The 16,781-nt window shown below is 36.1% G+C and overlaps 1 protein-coding gene across 6 annotated transcripts in view; it reads right to left on the reverse strand.

Moving 5' to 3' along the window:
- USP16 (ubiquitin specific peptidase 16) overlaps positions 1 to 16,781 on the reverse strand; it is a 28,157-nt gene that overhangs the window by 9,123 nt on the left and 2,253 nt on the right. For 4 of the 6 annotated variants that reach the window (XM_078054636.1, XM_036111240.2, XM_078054768.1 and 1 more), the window contains 12 exons: positions 15,586 to 15,687; positions 13,495 to 13,673; positions 9,421 to 9,524; positions 8,534 to 8,637; positions 7,372 to 7,556; positions 6,692 to 6,787; positions 5,980 to 6,110; positions 5,581 to 5,668; positions 3,899 to 3,977; positions 2,036 to 2,127; positions 1,632 to 1,688; positions 322 to 498 (listed from right to left, as the gene is read on the reverse strand). In XM_078054636.1, the coding sequence (XP_077910762.1) occupies positions 322 to 498; positions 1,632 to 1,688; positions 2,036 to 2,127; positions 3,899 to 3,977; positions 5,581 to 5,668; positions 5,980 to 6,110; positions 6,692 to 6,787; positions 7,372 to 7,556; positions 8,534 to 8,637; positions 9,421 to 9,524; positions 13,495 to 13,673; positions 15,586 to 15,646 (1,353 nt within the window). In that variant the 5' untranslated portion in view covers positions 15,647 to 15,687. The remainder of the gene's footprint in view (positions 1 to 321; positions 499 to 1,631; positions 1,689 to 2,035; positions 2,128 to 3,898; positions 3,978 to 5,580; positions 5,669 to 5,979; positions 6,111 to 6,691; positions 6,788 to 7,371; positions 7,557 to 8,533; positions 8,638 to 9,420; positions 9,525 to 13,494; positions 13,674 to 15,585; positions 15,688 to 16,781) is intronic. The other 2 variants (XM_078054792.1, XM_078054841.1) reach the window with 2 other exon arrangements.

A 16,781-nucleotide genomic window follows, 5' to 3' on the forward strand; every position in this document is an offset into this window, starting at 1 on the left:
CTGACTCCTGATTTCGGTTCAGGTCATGATCTCGGGGTCATGGGATTGAGCCCCATATGGGGCTCCGTGCTGGGCTGACATGGAGCCTGCTTGGGATTCTCTCTCCCTCCCTCTCTCTCTCTCTCTCTTCCCACCTCTGCCTTCCCCCCCCCACCCTGCCCCTGCTCCCGTTCTCTCCCTCTAAAAAAAAGGAAGTTCTCACAAGTAATGCAAGATTACAAAAAACAAAAGCACAACCTTTTCTTTCAGTCATTCAGACTTCAGACTCAATAGCTACAAATATAAAATTAGAAAAGCACAGTTTTCTTCCTGGTTACCTACCTTGGCTTGCTTTTTGGCTTGCTTCTTTGCTTTCTTCTGTAAGTGCTTACTTGTTCCCGAAGGAATGTCACTCCTCTCTTTCATGTAACTGTCATTATCTTTCTCCTCCTCGCTCTCTTTATCTTCATCCTCCATCGTCTTTTTCAAATTTTTATCATTTATACTTTTCTTACCACTCTTAAAATATGGGCCAAAAATAAAATTTTACAACAAATGATGAAGAGATTTCATGTTAACCTAAATATTTTTCTACTCCTATGTCACACTGGATTTACTTTCTATAATGTTTGAAAATATATCCAGGACAAAATTCATTCATCTCAAATACTAGAAAGCAATCTTATATACTGAGAAAACAAGCCAACAAACAAAACAGTAAAAAAGGCAACTTCACATGCCAGTAAAATAGAAAGGAATATCATGCATTTTTTTAGATATGTGCTGCATCCCACAGTAATTATGCCCCTCTCTAACTGCGCTTCCTGTTTATCAGTGATTTACTTGTCCCACTACAAGCATTCCTTTTTATCCTTTTCCTTCTTTCTGTGTAAATGAGAGTTTTAGAAAAGGACAAAATAAAGTAAATTTGGTTAAGACTTTAATCACTAAGTAACACTGATTAAAGGGACCCTGAATTCATATGAAGTTGCATAACAATTTATCCATTATTCAGATAACAGGCTTTCTTTTTTCCAACCACTAGCTGACGGAACCGAATTAATATGGCTTAAAACTGAGATACTCTCTATTAACATGTATGAACTGAAGACTGTAAGGGATTTATGTTTAGTCTTAAATAATGAAAAAAAAGTAATTTTTTATATAAAGAAAATACTTCCCCTACATGTCTACCAATCAAGCTAATTATCTATAAAGAATTCTAGACACACCATCTATCCTCTTCTAAAATAAAAAAGCGGGGCGCCTGGGTGGCTCAGTCGTTAAGCGTCTGCCTTCAGCTCAGGTCATGATCCCAGGGTCCTGGGATCGAGCCCCACATCGGGCTCCCTGCTCAGCGGGGAGCCTGCTTCTCCCTCTCCTGCTCCCCCTGCTTGTGTTCCCCTCTCTCGCTGTGTCTCTCTCTGTCAAATAAATAAATAAAAATCTTTAAAAAAAATAAAAAATAAAATAAAATAAATAAAAAAGCATTTACTCCAATTTCTATTCAAATCTTTAAAATTCTATCTCAAATACATTTAAAAAAATTCCTCCAGGGGCTAATGTACGAACTTGGAAAAGAGTGGCAAGGCTTCCCTCATAAAATCTAACATGGGGGGAAAATCTACTTAAATAAACTCGATACGTCTTACCTGATCATCTAAAACTGGTAGAGACAAATCAAGGAAAGATTCATGAACCAAGGAGACCTTAATCAACCAAAAAAGATAAATGTAAAAAGGAAGGAAAAAATTCATTTTAGAAATTATATAATAAGATTATGGTGGGGGGATTACATTTTTAAAAAATTCTTAAGAAAATGAAAAATTACACAGTGTTGAGGGCTTTGGGTTAGGAGAAATAAATTAAAATGTTAAACTAACTTCTTTCAGACATAAGGAGTGTTCACAGTCCCAGGAAAGAACTATGAAGATTTGGGAAGCCCAACAAAGAAAACCTTATGAAACTAGATACTTCTGTTTTTGAAAGACACAACTGATGAACTATACTTTATTAATATTAATGAATAAATCCAGTTCACACTACATCAACTTACAGTTCTACATTCATCACACATGATTGTACTAGTTAGTTCACCACCAAAGATGCGGTCCACAAAACTTGGTACAGATTTTTTCTTTTCATAATCTAGAAGGGGAAAAAAAGTTTATCAATTATCCTTACATAATTAATTGAATAAGTTAGAACTATTTACTTACCTATCTAACCCTAAAATTTTATTTTTAACTTCCTATCCCACAGGTTTTCTCTGTTCATAATTACCATAATTTTATTTTATGCTATAGTCAGTAGCAAATACTCCACTTTTGAGCATAACACAATTTAACACAATCATGTCTCGTGAAAAAGAAAAAGTTCTTATCCTAGATCTAGTCAGTGGAAAATAAACTGTGCAAGTCAGTGAGACCTTCTATACCCGCTAGTAAAATGAACAGATGGGGCCAAGCTGGACGATACTCTAGATCACTTCTAGCTCTACCACTCTAATAATATTCAGCAGCAAACTTAGGAGAGAATGCACATAACTTACTTTTAAACTCTAAGACTGAACTCCATTCAAAATCAAAACAAAAAACAAAAATCAGGAAAACATTTCAAACAAAATCTTCCTTTTACTTTTTCTATGTTCCCAGAAACAATCTTGGTAAGTTTAATATAAGACAATTTTACCACCTGGTCACCCAATTTTCTAAATACATGAAATGTATAAGCCTATTCCACTGATAAGTGTGTCCATTTATACAGAAACACACTTATTGACAGAGAGCACCAGCAGGGCAGGATTCTCTCTGCTACTGGCCTGGCCCTAAAGGACACCAAAGAGGCAAACAGGTGCTATGTGTTGATTCTAAACTGTGCTTCACAGGGGTGCCTGGCTGGCTCAGTCAGTAGAGCATCTGACTCTTGATCTTAGGGTCATGAATTCAAGCCCCACAAAAACAAAGAAACAAACAAAAAAAACCATGGTGCTTTATAATATAGTAGCCACTAGTCACTTGTGATGATTTAAATTAAAATTAAATAAAGGTAAAAATTTAGCCCCTCAATTGCCCCAGTCACATTTCAATGGCTGAATGGCCACATGTGGCTAGTGGCTACTGTATCAGACAGCATAAATATGGAAGAGTTCCATTATCACAGAAAGTTCTGTTGGACTGATCCATCCTAAATCTTTAAATGCCACACAACAATAATAATGAAGTTGGCACCATGATTAACAAACCAGCTACTGACAACTCACACAGGCAAGTGTAACTCACATGTCACTGCTCATTAGAAATACAGCTGACCTTTGAACAACATGGGTTTGAACTGTGTGGGTCCACTTATATGTGATTATTTTCAATAAATACAGCACAGAACTGAAAATGTATTTTCACTTCCTTATGATTTTCTTAATAACATTTTCTTTCCTCTAATTTACTTTACGTAAGAATACTGCACATAATACATATTACAAAAAAAAATACATGTTACTTTACTGTTTAGGTTATCAGTAAGGCTCCTGGTCAACAGTAAGCTACTAGTAATTAAGTTTTTGGAGAGTCAGAACTCAGAAGTAGATTTTCGACTATGCGGGAATGGGGCGGGAAGAGACTGGTGCCCTTAACCTCTGCATTGTTCAAGTGTCAACTGTATAAGCTTTTGAAAAATAAAACTGTAATCTCATTTTAGCTCTATCTTTATAAATTTCACTATAATACAGCATAAAAATATACCAAAGTTAAATTTTTCAAAAATATTCACCTTTGGAGTACTGAATAATTTTTTTAAATCAATGGTGATAAAGAAAAATTATGTTAGTAACTGTGAATTTGAAATACAAGTGCCAGCAATTTTGTCCTAAGTTACAGAAGAATTCAACTATAGTGTGTTAGTTCAAAAAGTCAGACATTACCTTTAACTTTATTTTTTAGTTCTTCATCCAATTTCTCAGTAGAATTACCAAATGCTTTAAGAATTCCTTTACTCACTCTCTAAAAGTAATAAAATGGATATATATACACTATTAAGTTTTTGAAGTTTTATAGTTATTTTCCTTAGAAAATATGTAATCAAGTCAAGAAAGTGATCAAAAATTAGCTCCCCAAACTTATTGAATAAAAATTAGTATTTCCAAAGTCACATTTTCAAAATTAATTCAAGGAGCTAAAAAAAAATTACAAAACCATCACTAACCCCTGAACAAAGGCACTGTCTTACTTCAAGATTTTAATCTATTCAAACCAAAGCTTTTCAGCACATGCCCACCTCCTTTGGAAAGACCACTGAAATATCATGTCCAAGAGCAGACTGTTTAAATGAGAGCTATAGGGGACTCCAGCGTTCAAAGCGTTCATTACTGGGTGACCTTGAACCAGGTCCCAAACCTTATTTACACCCTGGCTTCACAGTCTATGGAATGAGAAAATGATTAACAGCATCTACCTCAGAGAACATTTGTGAGGACCAAGTAAGGTAATTCACATAAGATTCTGAAAACAGTGCTTGACATAAAATAAGAGCAAAATAGAGCAAAATAAGTCAAACAGAGAAAGACATGTATCATATGACCTCACTGATATGAGGAATTCTTAATCTCAGGAAACAAACTGAGGGTTGCTGGAGTGGGGGGTGGGGTGGGAGGGATGGGGTGACTGGGTGATGGACACTGGGGAGGGTATGTGCTCTGGTAAGCGCTGTGAACTGTGCAAGACTGTTGAATCTCAGATCTGTACCTCTGAAACAAATAATGCAATATATGTTAAGAAAGAAAAAAAGAAGAAGAAGAATGTAGCAGGAGGGGAAGAATGAAGGGGGGGAAATTGGAGGGGGAGAAGAACCATGAGAGACGATGGACTCTGAAAAACAAACTGAGGGTTCTAGAGGGGAGGGGGGTGGGAGGATGGGTTAGCCTGGTGATGGGTATTGGGGAGGGCACGTTCTGCATGGAGCACTGGGTGTTATGCACAAACAATGAATCATGGAACACTATATCTAAAACTAATGATGTAATGTATGGGGATTAACACAACAATAAAAAATTTTAAATAAAAAAAAAAATAAGAGCAAAATAAATATTATCACTAGTTATCACTTGTTATCACTCGTATTACTATTATTAATTATACTCAACATCCCCAAATACATTACTTTTCATCTGGCAATTTACAATTAAAAACATAACTATGTTCCCTGACTCTTAAAAATGAACATACTTCCTAGACTCAAAAAGCTGTGTTAAATCACACTCAGAGTAAGAATAAGAATGCACTGCAACTGGGAACAGTTTTGGGAGAAACATTTTCCAATACTCTGGAGCTCTCCTGGCATAGGCTAGTATAATAGAATAGAACTAAAGAACAATAATGCCCTAACCAGCAAGGAAAACAGAGCATCATGAAAAGGAGAATCATTTCTAATTCTCTTCATTCATTCTACTGATTAAAATATACCAGTTGAAAACACTGGTGTAGAAAAAAAATTTTAAATACAATGGCCTCAATAACTAGTTTCATTGCTTTAATAACCCTCTAAGATGTCAAATGCCTGACAAGTTAATGACGATGGGATTAATTATACTGGTCAAAATATGCTAACTTGTTGTTCTTCTGCTCTCATTCCATCCAATAAATAGCGAAGCAGCTCCTGGCTGTCTTGCTGCTGATAGCCTTTAAACCGTACTGCTCTACAGAAAAAAAGAAGACAAGACACAAAGAAAAACAATGATGAGTCTACTAAAAAATCTTTTTGTAAAAGATTTTTACAAAATCCTAGGATCATATCCCAAATCTCAGAGGGTTCTAGTTTCTCAAAATTTCCACTTAGTTTGACAACACCCTTAGCAGATTTAATTTTCATATTAAGTTCATGTTTTTTTAATCCAAATGAAATAAACCACGCTGTAATATATATACTGGGCTGACTCTAACGAGTTTTTCATATTATTTCTCAGCATCTTACTGATGCACTGAAAACAAAATCAAAGCAGATACTCACTTTTTACAGACCTGAGAAAAGAGTTCTTTAGGTGTCACGATTCCCTTTTTGGTCTCTTGCATCTCATTAAGAAATTGGCTCATGGCTAAAGTAAGAGGGCCTGGAGGCTCAAGGTTTATTTCTAAGGGTTCCTGAATATGGGAATAAAAATTACTTTCTTCAGTCAAAGTATGGAATCATTTATGTTACCAAATCGTAGCTAGTCAACTTGTTAATGCCAATGTTCCTGATAGAGCTGTCCCATTTAAAACTTCAAAATGTACATCAAAAGATGTAGAAAGTTTCTGTTCATTGACTATGAAGAATTCAGTTCTACTGTTTTAGTTTTAGAATATCAGGAGCAGACCACCTAAGAACTGAAAGAGCCAGAGCAAAATGTGAATAATAAAAATGGATAGGTTAAAATTCATTTTGCTACACACAATTTAAGCCACCTGAAAAGCTGTTGAAAATAATAATGCATGCCTAGGGCTTCACGCCTATCAACAGCTTTCCCAAGAAGGACACCAAACACCAGAGCACAGCAGAACATGGCATACACATAGCAAATAAATCTAAAGGCTTAATCTATTAGCCTGAAAATGTTTAACTCAGTAGCCTAAAATAAAAGCAAACAAAACAAGTAAAAAAAGGTGAAAATGAGCATCAATTCTTTAAAATAATTTTGAATGCGGATATTACTGACTGTAAAAGAAAATCTTAAAGTACATACAGTTAGTGCCAAATCGGGTGGTTCAATTTTTACAATTGTTCCGGACATTTTTACTTCTTTTAGTAGTTCTCTCAGCACCGGTGTTTGTGACAAATTCTGGAATAAAGGATGGAAAAGAAAAGGAAAATTATTTAAAAGCAAATCAAATATTTATTTCATCACTCAAATATTTAAATAATTCAAGTATTTCTTAAGCGTCTATTCTACCAAAACAGAATCACTATCAACACTGCAGTCTTCATTGTATCTATCTTAGGAAACAAAAAGTAACAGCATGCTCTTCTCCCCCACCTTATTTGGCTCCTAAGTTCTTCAGTTCAGCGCTTACTCATCACCTCAAAAGGGCACTGCCTACTATCCAACATGAAGTAGCTACCTTACCACCACCACCACTTGTAACTAGGTATTTGTTTCTGTACTAGGTTATCCTGTACTTCCCCCACCTGAGTACAAATTCCTTGAAGCCAGGGGCCATGTTTGTTTTGAACTCTAACGCACCCCAGTGCTTAGCACAGTGTTTTACTGTCATGCAAAGTCAACATTTCCTTAAGTATTCTTCGAAAACTCAGAAATAAATTACTTGGGATAAAAACTTAATACTGTAAGTAACAAGTATGCAAAAACATCCTATAATGTGAGGAAAAAGATTTTTAAAGAGGGAAAAAAATTAACATTGGCACCTGCATAACTGCATTGAAGAAACATGTATTTCCCAAATTACTGAGTCCTTTCACAGTTATTTGGGAAGCAGAATTCGTGGAAGGATTTTCTTTAGTCATGTTTTCCTTTTTATCTCGTTCTTGTTCATTTTTACTCTCCTTTTCTAATTTTTTATTTTCAAGTTCAATGTTACCATCTTTTGCTGCTTTAAGGAAAAAAAAAGGAAGAAAAAAAAGACCCAGCAAAATGTGTAATACAACTATACCAAATGCAAAGTTATACTTGGGACAGAGTACTAGAATTTGTGAATTTTTACCTAACATCATTATTCCCAGCTGTTTGATTTTAAATGTTTTCTAATAAATATAAGTAAATTACCATCACCAGAGAAAAACCAATAAAAAATATTCAAAAGTGATGGAAGCATTAGTTTGACAAATGAAACCAAACAGTGTATGTTTGGCATAAACCTTCCTCTTTTTACTGCACAGTTTTTTGGTTTTTGTTTTTTTCCAAATGAGCACATCCTACCTTATGAAAATAGAGTATAAAGCAATCAAGTAAAGAATGTGGACATGAAATAAATTTTTAAATGAATGGGTCAAAAATGAATCCTGAAGTTAAGAACAAACAATGCTGGCCGTGCAAAGATACTCTGTGACTGTAAAAATCAAAACAAGCTTAAAGCAGATGATGTATGCCAACCCAATTAATTATGTATGAAAAGAAGTTGAAAAATATCTGGCCTTCACTTTTATATCATCCAAACACAAATATAACAAAATAAATTCAGTATGAGGCAGGTCTCTCTCAAGCCCCCTACAGAAAGGGCATCACTGCTCATTACTTCAGCTCATCACAGACTCTTTATCATATCTGACTAGACTGTTCCTCAGATTCCCTTCTAACACATTATAATAATCTCTATTCCCACTGTTTTACATTCCTAACCAAAAATAGTTTCACAGTTTGAAATCAACCATAATTCATTTTACTCAGGTATATGTAATGCTGAGCAGTACAAATACATTAAGTAAGATACATTAATAGATACACTAAGATGCATTAGTTAACATTACAGTATACATTAGATACATTAAGTTAAATAGATACATTAAGTTCACATTAAATAGATACATTAACTTAACATTACAGTATACATTAAGAAAGAAATTATTTTACCTGATTTTGGAGTTGTAATACCAGCTTGTTTTCTAACAAAATCAACCACCTGACCCAATCTGTTTGAACTACAATACTGGACTTCATCATCACATAGGTAACACCTGTGTCCCAAAAAACCCACAGAGAAGAAAAGTGACAAACACAACCAAAAAAGGGGATGAATTATAATTCTTGGAAACCAAAATGTGTAACCACCAAATTATTCTATTAAAGAAAATCAAAATAAAAATGTTGTGTTTTCTTGAAGAAGACTATCCATGTTACCTCTGGCTTACTTAGTAAGGCCAGCCAGAACTGTGGCTACATATAAATACTGTGGGAAAACTCCAATCATTTTATTGAAATGGCTATTAACAATATTAAAGTCAAAAGTTTTTTCTACGCATATTTCAAACTACAGACCTACATCGTCAAAATTAACAAGTTTTACAACTGACAGATGATGTGCAGTGAACACTACTGTGTAAATGTTTTTTAAAGATGTGAAAATTTGTTTTGATGATGTTACAATACAAGAAATATACATACCAGCTTGACATTTATTTTCACGCAAATTCACTGCCAAAATTTTACTATATTCTCAGTTCATCTGAAATTTGTTCTCAGTGTCCCAAATTTTAAATAACCCACTACATGCCATTTATAATATCACAAGCAAGAAAAACAAAAGGGTGAAGATTCATGTCTTCTACATGCTACAATTTCTATGTGCGTACAATACTAAGCGAAAGGTTCTCAAATATCACATTCTCAAGCCTTCTGAAAGTTACGGTATTTAAACAAACCCTACAAAAATTTAAACTTTCTTGCTCCTTAAACACCTCCATTCTCCAATATTTCAAATAGTTACCAGTCAACTGACAGGCACAAGAGTTGAAACTTACCATACACTCCAGTTGTCCAAACTGAGAACCAGACAATGAGGTTCAGATCTTGGTGTCATATAGTGCTTCAAGGCATGTTGCTCCTGAGAATCTCTGCCACAGCCCTAGAGAATCATAATCATAAGCCTCGAAGCCACGAAAGTTCACAAAAAGAGAATTCATAATCCATAATGCACAAGAAAGTGGCCTGAGAAATTCTGTCATTCTTACAATTCTGAAAATAACAGATTAGCCTCTAGAGAGTCCCGATTTTGTGAAAACCTAAATACAAATAGGCAACGGATCTCAACAAGAAGGTATTTAGGAACCGTGCATTCAAAGTAGTCTTCCTCTCCAATTTGTGCTTTCCAGTCCCAACTAAACCATGCTAATGAGCCATTCACTAGGTCTAGTGTGAGCCACTTAACAGCTTCCTAAGTATTTTCCTGACTTCGACTTCTTTCTTCACAAACGTATTTTTTCAGTTTAATAGTATCTAAAACAAATTTCTGTTCATATACTCAATTCAAAAATTATGAATTGCTTTCAAACTTCTAATTAACAAACCTGATACCATCTGAGCTCACCCTACTTTCCAGGGTTAGCTTTCATATTGTCCTATATCAAATCCCACTCAGTCTTCAAGGTCTAGCTCAAAGGCCACCTCCTCTCAGAAGCCTATGCTTATCCTTCCAGATGAGAAAACATTGTATTCTCGCTGTAAACAAACTCCTACAAAACATGGTGTAAAAAAAAAAAAAAAAAAAAAAAAAACATGGTGTAAATTCCTGGTGGCACTCCTTATTTTCTACTTCATATTAAAGTTGTTAATGTTTATATCCTTCCTCCCCTGGATTATAAATCCTGAAGATACAAAAACAGAACTAATCTTCTATTACCAAAAAAAAATTTAGCAAATGGAAGGAGGTCAATAAGCATTAATTGAACAAGCAAATGGGAGATTTTCACGTACAAGATGTATGTATAGACTTATTCATAAAAGAACATGGCCAGATTTTCTGTCTTTCGCTGGTTAAATCACTGCTATGAAATATATCTTCATTGTGTATCCATCTGAAATCAGGCCACCCACTCCCTTGGATTGCACTACAGAAGAGGTCCTGTTTCTCTAAAGCTAAAAATACACCTCGAAGGGGAACTGTTTATCAATGGCTTCTAATCTTTTAATTATGATATCAACACTACTGATTTAATTTATCCCACTCAACATTCAATTATAAAATAAATGAGTATTAATTTTGAAATAACACCATTTGAGATCATTTGAAACGTAAGAATGAGATGACCTGTCTTAAGACACCAGTTGAGAATCACTTTCTAACAGTGCAAAAGGTAACTGTAGTAGGACAAAAGTTAACAATTAATAGTGATACTGTCTTACCCTTAGGAACTAAATAGGTAGCAAAATAAAATTTATAATAGGAAATGTATTCTGGAAAATTTCAAGTAACAAAATATATTCATTCTCACCATATATATTTAAGAGCTTCAATGAAAACCTTTCAAATACAAATAATAAATATGTTCTTTGCAGTCATTCAATTTTTTTTTTTTTAAGTAGGCTCCATGCCCAGCGTGGAGCCCAATGTGGGGCTTGAACTCATGACCCTGAGATTAAGACCTGAGCTGAGATCAAGAGTTGGATGCTTAGCCAACTGAGCCCCAACATTCAAATACTTTTAAACTGTCTGACTGCAATGAGATAGCACTATTCCCCTATCAGAATGGTTAAAATAATAAACTGTGACAATACTAAATGCTAGCAAGAATGCAGAGAAAGCCGATCACTCATACACTGCAGGTAGGAATATAAAACATTATGGACACTCTGGAAAACAGTTTGGCAGTTTCTTTTTTTTTTTTTTTTTTTAAGATTTTATTTATTTATTTGACAGAGACGTAGCGAGAGAGGGAACACAAGCAGGGGGAGTGGGAGAGGGAGAAGCAGGCTTCCCATGGAGAAAGGAGCCCAATGCAGGGCTCGATCCCAGGACCCTGGGATCATGACCTGAGCCAAAGGCAGACGCCTAATGACTGAGCCACCCAGGCACCCCCAGTTTGGCAGTTTCTTAAAAACTAAACATTCAACTAATATATGATGTAGTAATTGCACTCTTGGACATTTTTCCAGAAAAATGAAATCATAAAAACTTGTATATAAATGTTCATAGCAGCTTTATTTGTAATCACCAAATTTGGAATGGGACAGCCCGGATGTCCTTCAACAGAAGAATAAACAAACTGTGGTACATCTACAGCATGGAATACTACTCAGTAATAAAAAAGAGCTATTGATATACACAATTTAGATGACTCTTCAGGCAATTATGCTAAGTGAAAAAAGCCAATCCAAAAATGTTGCATACTGTATGATTCCATTTATATAAAATTTTTGAAATGACAAAATTTTAGAAATAGGGAACAGATTAGTGGTTGCCAGGGGCTAGGGGGAGAGATGGCAGTAGGGATATGGGTATAATTAAAAAAGGGCAACACGTGGGGCACCTGCGTGGCTCAGCTGGTTGACCATCCGACTCTTCATCTCAGCTCAGGTCTTGGTCTCAGGGTCGTGGGTTCAAGCCTCGCATTAGCCTACTTAAAAAAAGTGGGCAGGGGGATGGACAACACTAGAGATCTGTGTAATTTAAAAGTACTCAGTATCTTGACTGTGGTAGTGGATACATGAATCTAGACAGGTGACAAAACTACACAGAACTTAATATACACAATCGCACATGCACAACATAACATACAAATGAAGAGAAGTAAAACTAGGAAGAACTGATTAAAATTGATGGATTGGGGGCGCCTGGGTGGCTCAGTTGGTGAAGCGTCTGCCTTCAGCTCAGGTCATGATCTCAGGGTCCTGGGATCAAGCCCCGCATCGGGCTCCCTGCTTGGCGGGAAGCCTGCTTCTCCCTCTCCCACTCCCCCTGCTTGTGTTCCCTCTCTCACTGTGTCTCTCTCTGTCAAATAAATAAAGTCTTTTTAAATAAATAAATAAATAAATAAAATTGATGGATTGTATCAATATTAATATCCTGGTTGTGATATTATACTATAGTTTCATAAAATGTTCCACTGGGGTGGGGCACCTGGGTGGCTCAGTTGGTTAAGCATCTGCCTCTGGCTCAGGGCATGATCCCAAGGTCCTGGGATTCAGCCCCCCCATCGGGCTCCCTGCTCAGCAGAGTCTGTTTCTCCCTCTCCCACTGCTCCTCCCCACCCACATCAGCTTGTGCTCTCTCTCTCTCACTTGCTCTCTCTCAAATAAATAAAATCTTCAAAAAAAAAAAAAGCTCCACTGGGGGAAATGGGGCAGTGTATATAGGGATATCTCTGTATTATTTCTTATACTGCATATGAATCTATAATTATCTCAATAAAAATTTCAATTTAAAAGAAAAAAAGTCCTCTGCCTCATCTTGAAGCTTCATGACAGGAATGCCTAGCAGCCCAGTTGCCTAACATATAAACTTGACTTGCCACCAATAACAGAGAAAGAGACCCTGACCGTTATTATCATGACAATACCTGTGAGCTGTTCTGCCCCCAGATACCATCCATGCCCCTAAACCCAGGTACTCATTCCCACAGCTGCCACGAATGTGGCCTACTGACAGCTCACAGCTCAGTCTATCCATCCCCAGGAATTATCCTCAGATTGTAATGGAGCTGCCTTGCCCAAGGTTAGTCCCCCTCCCCAGCAGCATCCCACATCCAATCTTAGTCTATGCACAAGTACAAAGGCCTGGCCCCTTGTCCCAGTTCAGGACATCTCTGAAGGCCAGAATTCATTGTGGGATCAGCTGAGGCCCCATAGCACTGCCTCTTACTTCAGCTTCTCCCTCTGCTTAATCTTGCCTCTCTAACTCTCTTCCTGGTTGTGGTACCTGAAAGCACTCCCCAGTAAACCACCTATACACAAACCTCAGTCCCCAAATCTGTTCCCCAGGGAATAGAGCCTATGCCCCCTGGCAGCCTACTCACCCAAACTGTGGTTTTATGTAATACCTTCTAAAATAAATTCAAAGAGTTTTACAAAATCCCATATTGATCAAAACCTAAGCATACCTGATGGCCACATTTAAGACATAGCCAAACTGAAGGGTTTTCTTCCGTTTCTTCTTCGGATTTATCTTTTACTTTATTGTCCGTCTTACAATCTTGGCAAATATTCCATTCCACATTCAATAAAGCCCTTTTCAAATTACCTTGTTCCAATCCTTTTCTAATGTGTCTGCACATAGGTTCTATTAAAACAAATAATAAAGGAATATGTGAGGTAAAAATGGCTTTCTGCAGTTAAACTCAAAACTTACCCTTCATTTGAACTTCAAAAATGAATTTATAAACAAATTGTTAGATAATCTGAAAGCTTAAATTTCTGTTTCACATTTGAATATTATGATGATGGAAGAGATTTTATACAGATTTGAAATTTTGGCTTTTTGAAGTCCTAGGTATAAACATCACCATCCCAAATTCACTTCAATTTATTTATCTATTTCCTTTAAATTAAGGCCTTTATCATATTAATTATTCTCTTTATCCTAACAGGTTCATGAAGAAGGTCCTTCGTTAAGTCAACATTACAACTATCGCAGGCCCAGCACTATGGTAGGGGCCAGGGAACCTAAAAAAGACCAAGCCACAGCTCTTCTCTTTGAGTAGTATTCTGGCAGAAGCAGATAAATAAATAAATGTATAAGAATCTCCAAAATGTTAAAACAAACAAAAAAATTATCTCCAAAATGTGCTGCAGCAGTACACAGAGGGCTAAAATCAATGAAGGTTACCTAGGGTAGGTAACATCTGCACAGTCTTATTAACAGTAAGAAGGTTTTCTGGTATTAAGCACTTACTATGAGCCTCACACTGTGCTAAATGTTTTGGCATACACGCTCTCATCAGAAAGACACTACTAGGGCGCCTGGGTGGCTCAGTCGGTTAAGCGACTGCCTTCAGCTCAGGTCATGATCCTGGAGTCCCGGGATCGAGTCCCGCATCGGGCTCCCTGCTCAGCGGGGAGTCTGCTTCTCCCTCTGATCCTCCTCCCTCTCACGCTCTCTGTCTCTCATTCTCTCTCTCGCAAATAAATAAATAAAATCTTAAAAAAAAAAAAAAAAAAAAAGAAAGACACTACTATCCCCAATGACAGATGAGGAAACTAAGATTTAGTGCCCAAGATGACATAACTACAGAGTGGCTATGCCAGAATTTGGACTCAGGTCTTCCTGACCTCAAAGCTCACACTTTAAACTATGAACTCAGGGACTACAGAACAACTGAAAAGGCCATATCCCACGAACAAACGTATGTAGGTATAAAATGTCAAAGTTCATACTATCTCCTCAAACTGTTTCCTCACACGTGTAAAAACGAGCAGCTGGACCTGAAACTGAAAACCCTGTTGGGACCAGATCAGTAAAGGGTTTTGCAAGTCACTCTAAATCGCTTCAGTTGTTTCAGGGACCCAAGAGGTTCAGAAACCAGTCAAGTGGCACATTTAGCTTATGTACAATGAACTTGCACCCAGAGAAAATAAATACAAATGAGATCATACAAAAAACTACTAAATCCCAGTAGGTGGTCAAAGAAACACAAACTAAAAAAAGAAAATACTCTTTTTCAACTAGACAATCAGCAGATGTTTATAAATGATACTAGCAAGTATTGATATCATTAAGGGGAATGGGCACTTTATTTCACTGCTAGGGGGCCTTTAAGTTAGTAAAAAATTTTTGAAGGGCATTTAGCTATGGAACCAAGAGAGTCTTGAAAATATTTATGCCATTTAATTCAGCACTTCTACTTCTAAAATCTGTACTAAAAAGATAGCTGGATGTGCAAAGAGATTTAGCTACAAAAATGTTTACTATCACTCCATTCAATATCACTGAAAAGTTAAAAACTACCTAAATTTGTAACAGTGGGGAATTACCTAAGTAAATTATGAAATATGCACCCATGGTCCTTTACATCAATGGAGTATCATGCCATTAAGAATATTAAGACTATTAAATGACATGGAGATAAAAACATTAAGTTAAAATGCAAATTACAGAACAATAATGTACACTTTGATCCCATTTGTACATATTAAAATATATGTCCATTTAGGGATATAAACATAACTTTAAAGATTCAATTGGTGAAATATACCTAAAGATTCAGAAGAATCATCAATTGGAACAGTTTTTCCCTTTGTCCGTTTCTTTCCCATGTTGGCACTTTATGGATTACTTACTGACACAAAATAACAATCTAGAAAACAAGATAAAGTTAGCTTGACAAAAAAAAAAAAAAAAAAGAGTATGTTTTATATTTCTCTAGGCAATAGTAACTAAGCCACATATTTTACATGTCTATCACACTTTATAATTTACAGAGACCATTCACATGTATCATCCAGTTTTCAGTAAGAACTCTGAAGTAGATAGGATAGTATTACCCCTGTTTTTCATAGCTTAGAAAACTGATTCTTAGTAAGATTAAGAGTTTTGCAATGAGGGGCGCCTGGGTGGCTCAGTCATTGGGTGTCTGCCTTCGGCTCAGGTCATGATCCCAGTGTCCTGGGATCGAGCCCCGCATCGGGCTCCCTGCTCCGTGGGAGGCCTGCTTCTCCCTCTCCCACTCCCCCTGCTTGCATTCCCCCTCTCGCTGTGTCTCTCTCTGTCAAATAAATAAAATCTTTAAAAAAAAAAAAAAAAAGAGTTTTGCAATGAATGTAAGAGTCAGGAAAGAACCTGTGTCTTCTTACACAGATCCTAAAAAGTCTCAGCACTTTACACTATCAGGAATTTAACTTCTCACTAAATAAATGTGGAGTGGTGGTGGCATTTTGAAACAGAATAATGTCCCTTCCTTCTAAGCTATCTTTCTTAGCTCTGCAGTCTATGCAAATGAAACTGATAATTTCTCCAAGAAAAATCTGAAATAATTCTGAAGATAATCTACTAAAGGGAGTTAGAAAATTTATAAACTTCAAAGCCAAATATAAAAAGTGATCCACTGTTCCACATTTTCCATACCAGGATTCCCTCTGGGTATTAGCTAACTGAGAATTTATTACAACTGCATTCTCAACTGTTTACGTTATTATATTACTGCCAAAATCAGCTTGGAAGACTATCTAGCTGCACATCAAATCTTCACCTCCTTAGTCAACAATTCAAAATTAGAATACATGAAAAGTGCTGCAAGTACATATAGATCTACCTAACTTTAAATAATAATGATTTTGAAAACTTGTATTTCACATCGAATAACTTAGTGTCAAAATCACCTAAATGACTATAATAATTATTTTACCTGGGATTCTTATTAAAATTTTGATTACATAAGTGGAAAGTAGGACC

This window comes from Halichoerus grypus, chromosome 1, assembly GCF_964656455.1.
Source record: "Halichoerus grypus chromosome 1, mHalGry1.hap1.1, whole genome shotgun sequence".
Lineage (NCBI taxonomy): Eukaryota > Metazoa > Chordata > Mammalia > Carnivora > Phocidae > Halichoerus > Halichoerus grypus.